The sequence below is a fragment of the Cryptomeria japonica genome, chromosome 6 (genome assembly GCF_030272615.1).
Source record: "Cryptomeria japonica chromosome 6, Sugi_1.0, whole genome shotgun sequence".
Taxonomy (NCBI): Eukaryota; Viridiplantae; Streptophyta; class Pinopsida; order Cupressales; family Cupressaceae; genus Cryptomeria; species Cryptomeria japonica.
The window spans coordinates 482,861,818-482,876,428 of NC_081410.1; the positions used below are offsets into that span (position 1 = coordinate 482,861,818).

Sequence of the window (14,611 nt, forward strand, 5' to 3'; positions counted from 1 at the left end):
TATGCAATCATGGAGAAGATGGGACCTGCTGGTACTTCTCAGATAGACCTTTTTCGAGAGCTACAATTGTTCTCAGGTGCACAAGGGGAGACCTTCTCTCGTCCTGTCGCCAAAGACGGCAGGACAACTATGATGCCAGGTAAAAATAAATTGTAAGGCTTAATTTTAGTTTTATTCAATGCTATATTGTAACTTGTTAAATGAGTTCATGAGTGAGACTGATTTTATTTATTTTTCTCATTTCAAACTCAGATCATTGGTGGAGCTTTTTTGGCCCAGAGACACCAAATATTCAGAAGCTGGCCATTCCCATCTTAAGACAACCATGCAACGCATCAAGTTGTGAGCGCAATTGGAGTATGTTTGAGCACATACACTCCAAGAGGCGCAATAGATTATCTGTGGAGAAGATGAATGATCTCGTCTTTGTTCACTACAACCTCCGCCTGAGAATGAGAAAGAATGCATTAGTTGACATCCCTCCTATCATTCTAGATGAGGTTGATCTTGAAGCAGAGTGGGCCAATGAGAATCAGACAACTCCTGGGACTCCTACAGCTATCTTTAGTGATAATGACATTGATTGGATCGACCAGGTAGATATAGAGGCTGAGGCTGTAGCCATGGCAGAGGAGGAGCAGAGAGCACGAGTAGAAACAGGAAATACTGAGACTCAGAGTGACACAGTTGTTCCTGATGTTGGTGAGCATGGCATGGTGTCACGGGGAGCGACTATGGCTGCTAAATCATCCAAGACCTACTTTAAACGCCTTCGCAGGGGGCCAAGGCGAGAGGGTGCATGACCCTCTGAGCCATAGACTTGTACACTTGTATGTCATGTCCCCTCTTTAACTCTGTCTAGCAGAGACATGTGAATCAGCTTATTATGGGGTCTTGTAGGCTGACAGTGGTGGATAGAGACTCAGTGAGGATATTCAATGTTTGGGATTTGGTGTTCTGGCCGTAGTAGACCAGTTTGGAGCAGTTCCTTAATTTTAGGAGGCAGATCCTACATTTGTGGAGGCTATTCCTACTATTTAGGAGTTTATGACAGTATCCAGGGTTGGGTTTCCACGAGCCTATTCCTTGGTTTCAGTTTTAGAAGATTTGGGTATGTTTCCTAGTTTCTAGGAGCATCCCTAGATTTTAGGGATAAGATTGCCAGTGGATCCATGATTTCTGACTTCAATCACAGACAGGTGGCAGGTTCCGTTTCAGGCTTTCGGAGTTATTTGAGCCTTCTGCAACTATTTGGGTTATATTTTTAATATATTTAAATATTTCCTAAGTTAGCGTTTAATTAATTAAAAAAGGCTATGTTTATAGCCATTTTGGAGTAATAAGGGGTTTTTGGCTTCATCTGGATGCATATGCCCATGTGTTATAGCTCGTTGGAAAGGTCTTGAACTTTTCTAAATGTTTCCCATTTGTCAGGGACCCTTTTGATGAACGAAATTCTTTTATATTAAAAAAGTGGCGTTTTCTCTATACTTGGCAACTAAAAATGAGAAATAAGACTTTATAAACCTAAGCACACTTTTCATACACTTTTAGGGTTCGAGCTAGAGGGGAGGAGTTATAAGGAGATGGTAACCTAATTATCATCCATCTTTTACACATTTCATCTTTGATTTGGAGAATTTGCTTTGGAGAGCGATTTAGCATCTGGGACGAAAACCCCAGGGTTTTGCCTGTCTGGGACGAAGCCCCCAGCACAGTGGTTATTTGGTTATTGCGTTCAGTTTTCAATGCCTTAGAGTGGTACGACATCTTTTCTGGAGGATTCAGTGAACAGAGTTTGGGTTCAGCGTGGAGATTGGGGGTTTCCAGCTTGGCATCACCAAACAGCCGTACGGCTGTACTTTTCAGCCATTTCTCTTCCCACGTGGAGCTATGTAAGAGCTTTGGATGTTTGTTGCAGCCTCTTTCTTGATTTCAGTATTCACTCGTCATTCAGGTTGGACTCATTGCTTATTGTAATCTTCCTGGAATTGTTTGGAATCACTATCTGGATAATTATTTGATTTAAATAATCAGAAATCTGCTTGGTACGATTCTGATTTGGCTGTGTATGAACATTTATTTCCAGTACTCTTTTCATGTACTTGTTCTTCAATTATTACTTGCTGAAAAACTATCAAAAACACAAAAATAAACAAACCTTCTGCAACTTCTGTCTATTCTCTAAAACCATCAAAGGAAACATAGGAAAATATAGTTTATTAATTTAAAAACTACAGCAGATCAGCAAGGGGATCCATCAGGGATCTTTCATTGTAGTTGTATTTAGTATTTACTATTTACCTTTGGTATTTGTATGAAACATTTGATGATGATCATATGATGACATGGATTTTTTATTCCATGAGTTTTGTAATATTGTATACATTTGACAATATTTATATATCTATGTTTGTTATTTTCTTCAGCTACAATTTGCGTTTGTGCTTATGTGATTGATGTATACTTGTGTATGTAATCAAATGAGCCGAGTTTGATGATGTTTTTGTGTCTTTAAGGTGTATTCAATAAAGGGTGTCTGAAACAAGTTTTAAATCTTTAAAAATCTCTAAATTTCTTGAGTTTTTCACTTTCCCGAGTCCAGCCGATTTTGGAGCCGAGTCTAATGCCGAGTCCCGAGTCCGAGTCCGAGTCAGCCTTGTCGAGTTCGGGTCCCGTTTCTTTGGTCTGTAGAGAGTAGGATCTACCGATGGGAAATCTATTGCTGCCTCCTTCAGTTTGTGAAGATTACTTTCCATGGGAGAAGTCATGGGTCTGCAGTTCATCATACCAAATCTCTTCAATATGTCTAAGGTGTATTTTCCTTGGTTAAGTATAATGCTGTTAGAGTTTTGCCAAACTTCTAATCCAAGGAAGTAATGTAGAAGGCCTAAATCCTTCATATCAAACTCATTTTCAAGGTCTTTCTTACATTGACCAATAAGGTGATCTTCTCCTGTAATCAGAAGATCATCAACATATAAGATCAATATCAACATGTCACTTTTGACTTTCTTGAAGTAAAGATTTGGATCTGCATCAATCTTTGAGAATCCCAATCCCAACAGATAGCTGTCAATTCTTTCATACCAGGCCCTGGGAGCCTGTTTTAGACCATATAGAGCTTTCTTTAATCTGCACACGTGTCTCTGTATTGTGGATCTCAAACCCTTCTGGTTGTTCTAAGTAGACTTCCTCCTCAATTTCACCATTCAAGAAAGCAGTTTTCACATCCATCTGATGGACTTTCCAACCTTTGGCTGCTGCAATGGCCAGTATTGTTCTGACAGAGGTGTATCTAGCAACTGGAGCAAATGTCTCATCATAGTCTATTCCTTCTTTCTGTGCGAACCCCCAAGCAACAAATCTGGCTTTATGTTTCTCTATGCTACCATCTGCAACATGTTTGATTTTGAATAGCCACTTGGATGAGACAACGGATTTCCCTTTTGGCCTAGGAACAATTTCCCACACATCATTGTTGAGGATGGATTTATATTCTTCTGAGGATGGATCTTTCCAAACTTGATGTTTAAGAGCTTCTGGTACACTAGAAGGTTCTGATGTAGAGAGATCATTCATTAGGGCTACATAGCTAGTGAATCTTCGGGGCCTCTTACTTTCTCTAAAAGTCCTTGAAGGAGCTACAAAGTCTCTTGCATCTTCTATTGTTTTGTGAACCCATAGAGGCCTTTTCTTAAAGATTTCTTGGGGAGGAATTTGTTCTTCATTTTCTTCTGAACACTCCCTCTGAATCTCAGGAGTGGAATCCTCTTCTATGTCTGAAGATGGAACATAGATTTCTGACTCAATAGAGTATTTGGCTCTTTTGAAGGCTATGTCTTCTTCAAATATTACATCTCTACTAAGTTCAATATTGCTATGTCCAGGCACAAATATTTTGTAGGCTTTAGAGGTTTCACTATACCGAACAAAGATTCCTTTTCTTCCAAAGGGTTCTAGTTTTGTTCTTTTCTCTTTAGGTATATGAAAGTAGACAGGGCATCCAAATATCCTAAAGTGAGTGAAATCAGGTTTTATACCTGTGAAAACTTCTTCAGGAGTTTTATCTTCAATGTGGGAGTGAGGGCATCTATTTTGTATGTATACAGCAGTGTTGGAGGCTTCTGCCCAAAGATGAGTTTCTAAGTTTTGATCAAGAAGCATGGCTTTGGCTGCTTCTACAATGGTTCTATTTTTCCTCTCAGCAACCCCATTTTATTGGGGGTTGTAAGGGACAGTGAACTCCCTCTTAATCCCAGCTTCTTTACAAAATTCCCTAAAAATGTTTGAAGTGTATTCCCTCCCATTATCAGTCCTTAGGGTTTTTATTTTCCTTCCGGAAGAGTTTTCAGAGAGAGATTTGAATTCTTTAAATCTCTTGAGGATCTCTTTAGATTCTTTATGTTTAAGAAAGTAGATCCAGGTCTTCCTGGAGAAGTCATCAATGACTATTACATAATAAAGGAACCCCCCTAATGATGATACAGACTTTGGCCCACATAGGTTAGAGTGAACTAGTTCTAAAACATTGCTTGTTTTCTTAGAACTATTCTGAAAGGAACTCTTAGTATTTTTGCCTAGGGCACACCCCTTACATGTACCAGAATGGTATTGTTTTAACTTAGGCAAACAAATTACTAATTTTTCCATTGAACATAAAGCACAAAAGTTTAAATGACCTAATCTTCTATGCCAAATTTCATTAGAATCTACAATCTCATGAAGTAGGGCTAGGTTAGATTCAGTACATACCTCGTACAAATAGCCTTTTCTATGTCCTAGGGTTGTAGCCTTCTTGATGGAAGAGTTTTGTGGCCATACTAGAACTTTACCATTCATGAATGTTATTTTGTACCCATCATCCTCAAGTGCAGATATGGAGATTAAGTTCCTCTTGATGCCAGGAATGAATAGAACTCTGGTGAGTTGAAGAGACATGCCTATCTTCAGCTTAATGGTGCAGATACCGACACCTTTCACTGGATGTGCAGAGTCATCACCAATGGTTACTTCTTCATCAGTTTCTTCTAACATGGAATCCAATAATTCTCTATACCCAGTGATGTGTCTTGAAGACCCACTGCCAATGATCCAGGTGTTAGATTTATTGGATACTTGACTGAAGAGGGCAGAGTAGAATACATGCTTCTCAGAGTCATATTCTTCCCTTTTAACTTTTGTAAATGTAGCTTGTTGTTTGATTCTATCCAGACATCTTGCTGCATAGTGTCCATATTGATCACACCTAAAGCACTGAATGTGAGAGTTGTCTCTCTTAGATGACCTTTTCTCATGTCGGTTCTTTCTCTTCTTGAAATGTTTCTTCTTGTTTTTCTTGTTGGAGTTGGTATTTAGAACATGGAGATCTTTATCTATGTTCTTTTGTTTGATCCCCTTCTTATTTAGCCTTGACTCCTCTTGAAGACAATCTGCTCTTAGCCTATCAAATTTCGGATATTTAGCCCTTGCACTAATGCCTTGGACGAATGTTTCCCATGTACTAGGCAACCCATCTAGAGCAATGAGCGTTAGCTCTTTGCTCTGGATCTCATATCCAAGCGTTGCCAGTTATCTCAAATGCACTTTCGAGTGCTTTGAACATATGATAGGCAGTCTCATGCTTTGTTATTATTGGCATAATGTGATTTCTCACTCCATCGACTATGATCTTCATGGCCTTTTCATTTCCCTCAATCCATGTCAATTTGTCAGGTTCATTCTCTGGTTCTTTAGATTCAACTCTTATGAATGATTCAATTTTATTTTCTTTTAGAATCATTTTAATTCTGAACTTCCATCCTGAGAAATTATCGCCTCCTTCAAGTCTGTCCTCAAATCTGGTAGCATTAGCCATGGAAAATATGATGTTTATATCTTCGATTTGAACTTCTCAAATTTGAATGCCTCAGGTTTGATCAGCGTGGCTCTGATACCATGTAAATGATACTCAAATTTATGTTCAAGTCTAAAGTTGTATAATATTGTTATTCTTTTACTGATATTTTATGTTGCTTCTTATGTTACAGGTTGCTGGAGATAACATTAATTTATTTCTATGCATCTACAGCATTTCATATGACATATACTTATAAGCAATGCCCACCGATCAAGGCATGCCTTGACCGGACATGTCTATTGACATGTTCGATCAAGACATGTCTTGATCGGTGCAAAGGCACCGCTTCATTTGGGTGTTATGCTGATAACTATCAGGTCACGTCATTTAATATAATAAACCAATTAACAATCGGGTCACGTCAAATAGTATAATCAACCGATTAACAATTGGGTCACGTCAAATAATATAATCATCTGATAACCGATCGATGAGATTAATATGATAGCTATTATAGTTATCATATGATAACATCAATCAATGCTATCATATGATAGCTATGATAGTTATCATAAGTCTGGTCTGTTCTTATTACAATCACAGCATGTGTAATATGATTATAGCATGATCGATTATGTTTTGGATAGTGAATGCATATAAGATGATTATAACAAGTTTATTTATTTAATCATGAGGTCTACCATTTAGCTAGTAGTTATATCGATAAGGTAGATGATTGAATGAGAGATAAATGAAGTCTCTCATTCAATCATTTATCTTACCGAAGCTACTAAGTTTCAACAGGATCGTTAGCTTCAAATAACTGGAAATATTACAATGCTTGGGTGGCAAGCCAACCCCTTTCACTTATATAGCGAGTGACAAAAAACTAAAGAAATCAAACCAGCCAAGGACAAGCCAAGAAACTGAAATAACAATCACTCAACCGCTTATCCAGTGGGAGGACTGGGAATGAAATTAACAATCAACTCTACCGCTTATGTAGCGGAAGGACAGTAACAAAATAAGATATAGGCGGCAAGCCAACCTCTTCCACTTGTTCAGTGGGAAATGAAGAGAAATTCCAAATATTACTTGCTGATAGTACTACTATTCAACATTACAATAATTATCATGTCTACAACAAAGGTAAATCACTAGATATAGCTGCACATATTGCTCAATCAGCTCCACAAGGTACAAGGGACTCTCCACACAAGAAAAACACTCCAAACTCAGAAATCTCAAAATTTGATTAACTCCTAGCACGCTGAAATCACACGGACCAACAACACAAAATCCCACTAAAACACTCACAACTCTCTCAATTCTTAACCGAATGACATGAGACTGAAAGCATATGACTCCTAGGAGGTAGGCGATCAAGCCTAGAACAACAAACTGAGCCAAATACATTATGCACGCATCCCAAAGCACTCAGCCACATGGTACGGTCAGCTAAGGGGGCGATTTGCTAAAGTAAAAATCCATGACACCAATTTAAGCTCTATAAACTCACAAAATGAATCGCCTAAACCAAACAGAGAAATACAGGAAATACCCAGAACGAGAAGAATAGCACACAGAGACTTACGAACAGAAACCTTCTTCAGCACACCACACGAATAGCAACCTCGACACTCTAAAACACTCCCAAAGATCAGAAAACAATACTGAAAACTGCAAATTCAAATTCACATTCCCTCGAAATGGACGCCAAACCCAAATGCACATTCACTTCATATTATTTTGAAATTTACATTTCATTTCTTCTTTCCCCCAAATCAACCTTCACTAAGAGGCAAATATACTTTATAAAAATATCAATAAAGCATAATGTGGCGTCCAAAGGTGATAAAGTGCATTATATTATAAAATCAACTTATTCCTCCTTAGGCATCCAATATAAATAAGTGAAATATATTGCAAAATTAACTTATTTCTCCCTTAGGCGTTCATTATGCCTTAGCTAATATTTCACTTGATAAAACATTTTTCCTCAACAAGGAATCGCCCAGCATAAGCACTTGTTTACACATTTTTAAAGATTAAAATCTTTAATAAAATATTTTAAAGATGGATGCCCCCAAAAAGTAGAAATAAATTAAGTCATTTAATTAATGAATGACTAGGTCCATTTGATCATATAATCAAGTTGAAGAAGCTGAATTCAATTTCCATGCCAAAAATAGAACTGAATCTCTAGATCATCATGTCAAGCTGGACTGTCATAAATAGCCTATGATGCACTGGCTCAACCCAAAACCCTAAAAATAGTACTTACAAAAAAATGTCTCCAAACTCCATTAGGGCACAAACCGGGAAGCAAGTGTCACTTACTAAAAATAGCATACTGCTATAAATAGTAAGTGTGTTCAAATGCAATTTAACCACATATTGAGCAGTCGTCACAACTTTACTAAAATAGTAAGTCCGGAAAAGTCTTCAGATTCGTTTTGCATGTCACACCATCGCGAGGCTCTCTGAAAACCTTGAAAAATCCAAAAAAGTAAGTTGTTCTCATTCCCACTTACTAAAAATAGTAAGTTCGGAAAAGTCCTCAGATTCAGTTGCATGTCACACCATCGCGAAGCTCTCTAAAAACCCCGAAGGAATCCAAAATCCGAACTATAAAATTCCAACATGCAAGCCACCAAAAATGCCAAAACATCCTCCTAGAAAATAGGAAACCCTAATTCTGCCTTTGACTGACCCACGTGTCTCGGAATTGGCCAACAGTCCCTAAAACAAACTAGAGCGGAAAAGGGGACATTACATTTCCTTAGGTTACTGTCCTTACATGTCATCCTAGTATGTTCGCTGGTGTTATAAGACATTCTGAAGTATATGGACTGCACTTATACTGGAAACACTACTACAGTAATTGTTCTTGGTTTAAGTAATGCCGTACAGTCTGCTTGCCAAAGTCATTAAATCTGAATTTGTTTATTTGAAAACAGGGAAACTCTTCTGCCAAGTGTTTGATGAAATTTGTTCTCAGAGACTAAGGATAGAAGTTTGAATATTGCGTACAAGTGTTTGTCTAAATGTCCATCTAAAGAACTTGCTGTCCTATAATGGAATTCTGGTTTGTATGCAAATTGTTTGATGTAATGTCCGTGAAGATGCAATGAATATCACTGATCTTTGGCTCATACAAGTGTTTGACAGACTTACCTCAGCAGTTGTGTGTCAATTTCTGATTATTAATATTGGGACAAGTGTTTGACCAAATGCCTATTCAATGTATCTGTCTATCCAAGTATATGCAACTCTGTAGCAACTTGAAAATCTATGTGTCTACATGACTGGTGAAAACCAGATAGATCCTTGTGTATTATTAATATGTTATTTCAGTTCAGTAGCAGCAAGGCATATAATTTCAGTTAGAACAGTAAACTACCTATTGACTAGAGTTTGTGTGCAAAGTGTTTGGAGTAATGCCTCTGAGGAAATCAATGTTAATTCCTGAAAATTATGACCAAACAAGTGTTTGATTAAATGTATGTCCAGAATTCTTGTGCTTGTATTGAAAGTTTGGAATCAGAATTTGGGAATTAGCGAATATTCCAGACTGAGATAACTATGCAAGTGATTGACGGAATGTCTATGCTGTGTTGGTGAAATTTATGATGCAATTTTGGGGTGAGAACGAGTAGGGGTTCTTACAATCTTGATGTTATATATTTCTCGAATGCTGATCCACCTTTGCCTTGCAAAGCCCTTTGACTTAATCCTTGATCCTTATGTGGAGAAGCTCCTTCTGATGTTGACTCGCATCCAACCTTGAATCTGAAAAGAAAACTTAAATTGATTAAGACTTCAATCTTTGAGAACAATACCCTTTGAGCTCTGATTTCTGATTTAATCCTTCCCTGGTCTGATCTAATTCCTTGTTCTCAGTCTGCGATTTTACCTCTTCTTGAGCTCCTTGTGTCAAACCTGAAAGACTAGCCACAATACCTTGTATCAAACCTAAGTGCTTAATCTAGAAATGAGGACTGATTTCTGACTTTAGGTCTGAGACATGTCTGATTTTCATTGAATTCAGGTCTGAGACTTAGACATAATGTTATTGTCTCTACTAAGTTGCCCTCTTTGGATGAAGAGAAACTTGTTTTGGTTCCAGAGACAATTATTGATTTCTAGAAGTGTAATTTGAGGAAGAGGACATCAAAGAATTTTGGTGAAATGGAAGAGCTTACCTATGGAGAATGCTACTTGAAAAAGTGAGAAAATATTGCAACATCCAAATTTGCAATTGCTTGGGGACAAGCAATTTCGGGGAGGGACGATGGCAATGTCCCATTCTTAGGCCTGGTCAGTTAGGTGACAGTTAGTCTATTTCCTAAGTTCCCATAGGCTAATTGATAAGGGAAAGGGGACTCTAAAGATTTTGGAGAGCACAAGTTCAATAATTGTTTCTCATTGCAATTGCCTCTCTTGAATCTGTATATGTACTTGTCCTCAACTCCTAAGATGGATATAGAGATACAAATGCATAAACATAGGACAATTTTTGGTCAGGAAAATCAGCTAGAAAGCATTTTTTAGTTTTCTTATCACAGGAATCTTTGTTCTTCATCTTTTGGGACTTTTTAACAGATGTACCATGTTCAGTTTCTTTGAATACAGAAGCATTATTCTGATATCTCATTGCCTTCTAAATGTATAGCAGTTTACCACTATTCTGTTTGCAATGTTCATTCCATAATGAGGTAGTTTACTATTCAGAATCTAAATTATTGGGTTGTTCTGCATGCCACTGTCATGGACTCTCAATGTGGATCATTGGTGTCATAGCAGATTTTTCATTTTACAACCTGCTATTCATAGGTTCAATATTCATATGCTTGTAAACGCTCATGTACAGCAGCAAAAGGAAAGAGCACCATTTGGTCCTCCATCAAACTAACCAGACAAATATTGATGCAAAGTAGCATGGTTAATTACCATAAGAAAAGTATGATGCCTCCCCAGTCATCTACCAACTTATTAAGGACACACTTGAAGATATGAATAAAATTTAAGAATTCAAAATTAGCATATGAAGACTAGATCATGTGATAGATTATAGAAAACTTTATTGCACAAGGAAGCATTTTATTGGTTTGAAAACAATGGCATAAAGCTAAGGAAAGCAACTGGCAATTTATCTATGCTTCAAGTAAGCAAAGGCTCTGCAAAAAATTGATGTTTTGTATCAGCAAAATGAGATTAGTCTCCTGCAATATCTTGCATATCAAAGATGAATACTGTTGTGATTTTATGACACCCTTGGTCCATCGGTAAGAACCGATCAGAGATACGATCCACGGAACAGCGTTGCTCTAGTTGATCAAGGAAAAAGCAGAAGAATCATAAAGTGTGAAGTGTTGCCTTGTTCGGAGGAAGTTCCTCCCTTGGCCTTTTCTTCCTTCTCCGGAACCCCGAGGTTCTTTCCCTTTGCCTTCTCCTATTCTCCTTCTCCAGAACCCTGAGGTTCCGAAGTTCCCTCTCTTTGCCTTCTCTTGCTTTTCCTTCTCCAGAACTCCGAAACCTCGAGATTCCAAAGTTTCCTCTTCGTTTTCTTCTCTCCCGGAACTCCGGAACCCCGAAGTTTTGAAGTTCCTTCCCTTTGATGCCTCTCCTTTCTTTTCCCAGAACTTCGGAAACCTGAGTTTCTGAAGTTCCTCTGTTTCTTTCCCTTTCTCTTCCGTTCCCGAAACTCCGGAACCTCGAGGTTCCGAAGTTCCTTTCTTTTCTTCTTCCCTTCCCTGGAACTCCGGAACCCCGAGGTTTCGAAGTTCCTTTGCTCAGTTCCACCTTTTCCTTGCCAGTTCCCCAGAACTCTGGAACCTTGAGGTTCCGAAGTTCCTTTCCCTTGCCTTCTCCGAAACCCCAAGGTTTCGAAGTTCCCTCCTAGCCTTTTCTTCCTTCCTTTCTCCGAAACTCCGGAACCCCAAGGTTCCGAAGTTCCCTGCTGCTCTCTTTTCTTCGGGACCCTGGAACCTCGAGGTTCCGAGGTTCTTTCCTCGTCTTCCCCACTTCGGGAACCCGAGTTTCCGAAGTCCCTGGACTTCCTTCCGACTGGCGACACTTCCGGATGGCGTGATCGACACTCAAGGCTTTAAATGCTCCGACAGCTTTTGTGACTTGTGCACCTTCTTTTGTGGAGCCACAGGGGTGCATTTAATGTTTTTGGCAGGATTTCCATCAAGAGAGGTACGAGGTCAGGCTTGTTGTGGTGCCTTATGTCATGTCTGCATGCTCTGACTTTGGAAGGTCAATCAATCCACCCTTCTCAGGGTTGTCTTTTGTGGGTATGGCTAAGTTGTTTGCATGCACAGAAGTCAAGTGCATGCACTTCCCTACACTCCCAGACTGACATGCAGGGGTCATGATCACTCTTGTAACCATTTTTCTATATAAGGTTGTTATGCCTCATTGTGAAGGGTTCTCTCCCTACTACCTTGAGCTTTCCTCTACTCTTTCTCTTCTCTTGAAGACTTGTAATTATTTTTGCATTTTTGCAACTGTAAGTTTGGCCTTTGGTCTTTGAATGAATTGAAATTACATTCTTGCCTTCCTTCAACTTTTGCATGTTGTGTATGTTTCCTTACCTTCATCATAAGTGTATGTTTCGTGGCTCTTCTCTCCATATATGTTGTGTTAACTTGTTTTTTATGTGTGTGACTTGTGGGAATCCTTCTCCCCTCTTGACACTTAGCAAATTCTAACCTCCATACATGCGTTTGGGTCACTCATACAACTGAAGTTTGTGCATCCCTTGGGTATTTCAGTTGATTCCTTGTGCCATTTTGGGTGGGAAGAGGAACAATCTCTTATCTTGGTGCATCACCTCCTTTCATTTTAAGCATTTCTCTCTTCCCTTTACCTCTGCAATTTGTCAGGATAGGCCTAGGAGTTAGTTTTGAAGTGCTGAGTTGGTTCAACACCTGCACCTAGATTGAGAAGGAAGTCGGCCTTCTCCAGAGATTCAACCCCCTTGCACGAGGTCCCACACTTTGGGGTTGTTTCTATGTTTCACAAGGTTGCTGAGTTGATAGCTCAGCAAGGGTGCGAGCTTTTGTGATAACAAATACTTTGAAGGGGAAAGGAAAATTAAATGAAGCTCCTTCAGCAATCAGAGCTTTGTAAATCAAAATGTTACTAATGCTAGCTCAATTTACAGATAGTTGAAAGTTGAAGATCAGAATGACCCAGGAACAAGCCACAGATATTGAGAATTCTACCAAGCTCTCCTCAAAATGCTTGCCTAGAGTTTCAGGTCCCGCCAAAGAGTTCAGTAATGTGTTCACCTCAGCCCTAAACTTGAACACAGAATGACAACATTGGATCCCCTAAGATACCTTTCATCTATCACCCATTTCTAAATCAGTGAACCTTATATGAATGCAGGTTGGTGGGGAAGAACTAAATCAAAACCTATCTCGCTTGACCTTATTTGCATTATTCTAATCCCCGTTACTGCACTAATGCCAAGTAATCATCCTTGTGTTGATAATCCCACTTGCCCAAGTCAGATTAAGCCTCCAACAGCAAAACCAACGACCAAAATGTTTTTTAGCTCTGTTGTTAAGTGAGTTGTGTTGCCCTCTTTGTGTTTGTCCTTGATGACAAAAAGGATATTCAAATTGATCAAATACATTGGCATATACTACTCTAACATGATTCATGATTTGATTTGGTTTACAGTGGCTTGATTCTGGTTCATATTCAGATTTGTTGTTGTTGTGGTACTGATACTTTCAGTGTATGTGCAGAGTTTTCTCACTCACAGGTTCACAAGTACATTGGGTTTCTTGGTTTACAGGTTGACCTCTATCCATGAGTACTTGTTCTACTGGTTCAGGTATATGTGTGTCTCATCATTATTTGAAGATCATACACACTATTCTTTGCACATAGTGGATACTTATTTACATATCAGAATACATCTTCAATGACATCATAGTGTCTTGGCATGTGTCTTTACAAAGTGTAGTTACATTATTATCTCTTGGATAGACAAAGGTAAATCATGGTTGAAATTTTACACTCTTGGTGCATTGATATTCTTATGGTACTTAGCATGGTTTATTTTATAAATGCTTTACATAGCACTCAAGTGCCATTTGCATTCATCTTTGGTACATATTTAAATGGCTTTGAATTGTTCATCGAGCTTCATTTTCTATATATATATATAGCATACATTATGCTATCGGCTTTTATTGGATTTGAAAATTGTTTTAAGCACATTATACAAGTGCTTTGAGCACGTGGACCGACAATGATTATTGCACATGTCAATAGTGTCGAAATGACACTCATGTGATGGCTTTGCCTACGTTGTGACCAATATTATTATGTTCCTCGATTGGTCTTTAGTTGAGTCATTTTATTGACTTGGCTTATTATGGTGACATGGCAACGATTTGGTTTAAGTCATATGCTTGGCTTACGGATTTCAAAATCATTTCATTTGTATTTGCGGCTCGAGATATAATGATTAGGGCATAAACAAAACATTTTCTTTGTTTCATTTTCAAACCCTATGAAGGGCCGCCACCATGGCAAGTTTGGAGGTAGTTACAGAAAAGTTTTAGTCGGATTCTTGTGGTGGGTTCTCAATATGTTGTTCTTCAGGCGAAGGAGTTTCAAATGGTGGTCTTGGTTGCCGATTATGTTGGGATTTTTGACAGATATCATGGGATTCTATCCACAGGTTTTTACTTCATCGGTTCACAGGTATTTTTGTTTCTTTTTCAACATGATTTGAAGATTAAA

The 14,611-nt window shown here is 38.5% G+C and overlaps 1 protein-coding gene across 5 annotated transcripts in view; it reads right to left on the reverse strand.

The window, feature by feature from the left end:
- The window catches only part of LOC131052862 (uncharacterized), a 108,499-nt gene that overhangs the window by 8,304 nt on the left and 85,584 nt on the right, over positions 1-14,611 (reverse strand). For 4 of the 5 annotated variants that reach the window (XM_059207442.1, XM_059207441.1, XM_057987504.2 and 1 more), the window contains one exon: positions 9,509-9,631. The exons of the other annotated variant lie outside the window; for it this stretch is intronic. In XM_059207442.1, coding sequence (XP_059063425.1) covers positions 9,509-9,631 — 123 coding nt within the window. The remainder of the gene's footprint in view (positions 1-9,508; positions 9,632-14,611) is intronic. 5 annotated transcript variants of the gene reach the window in all.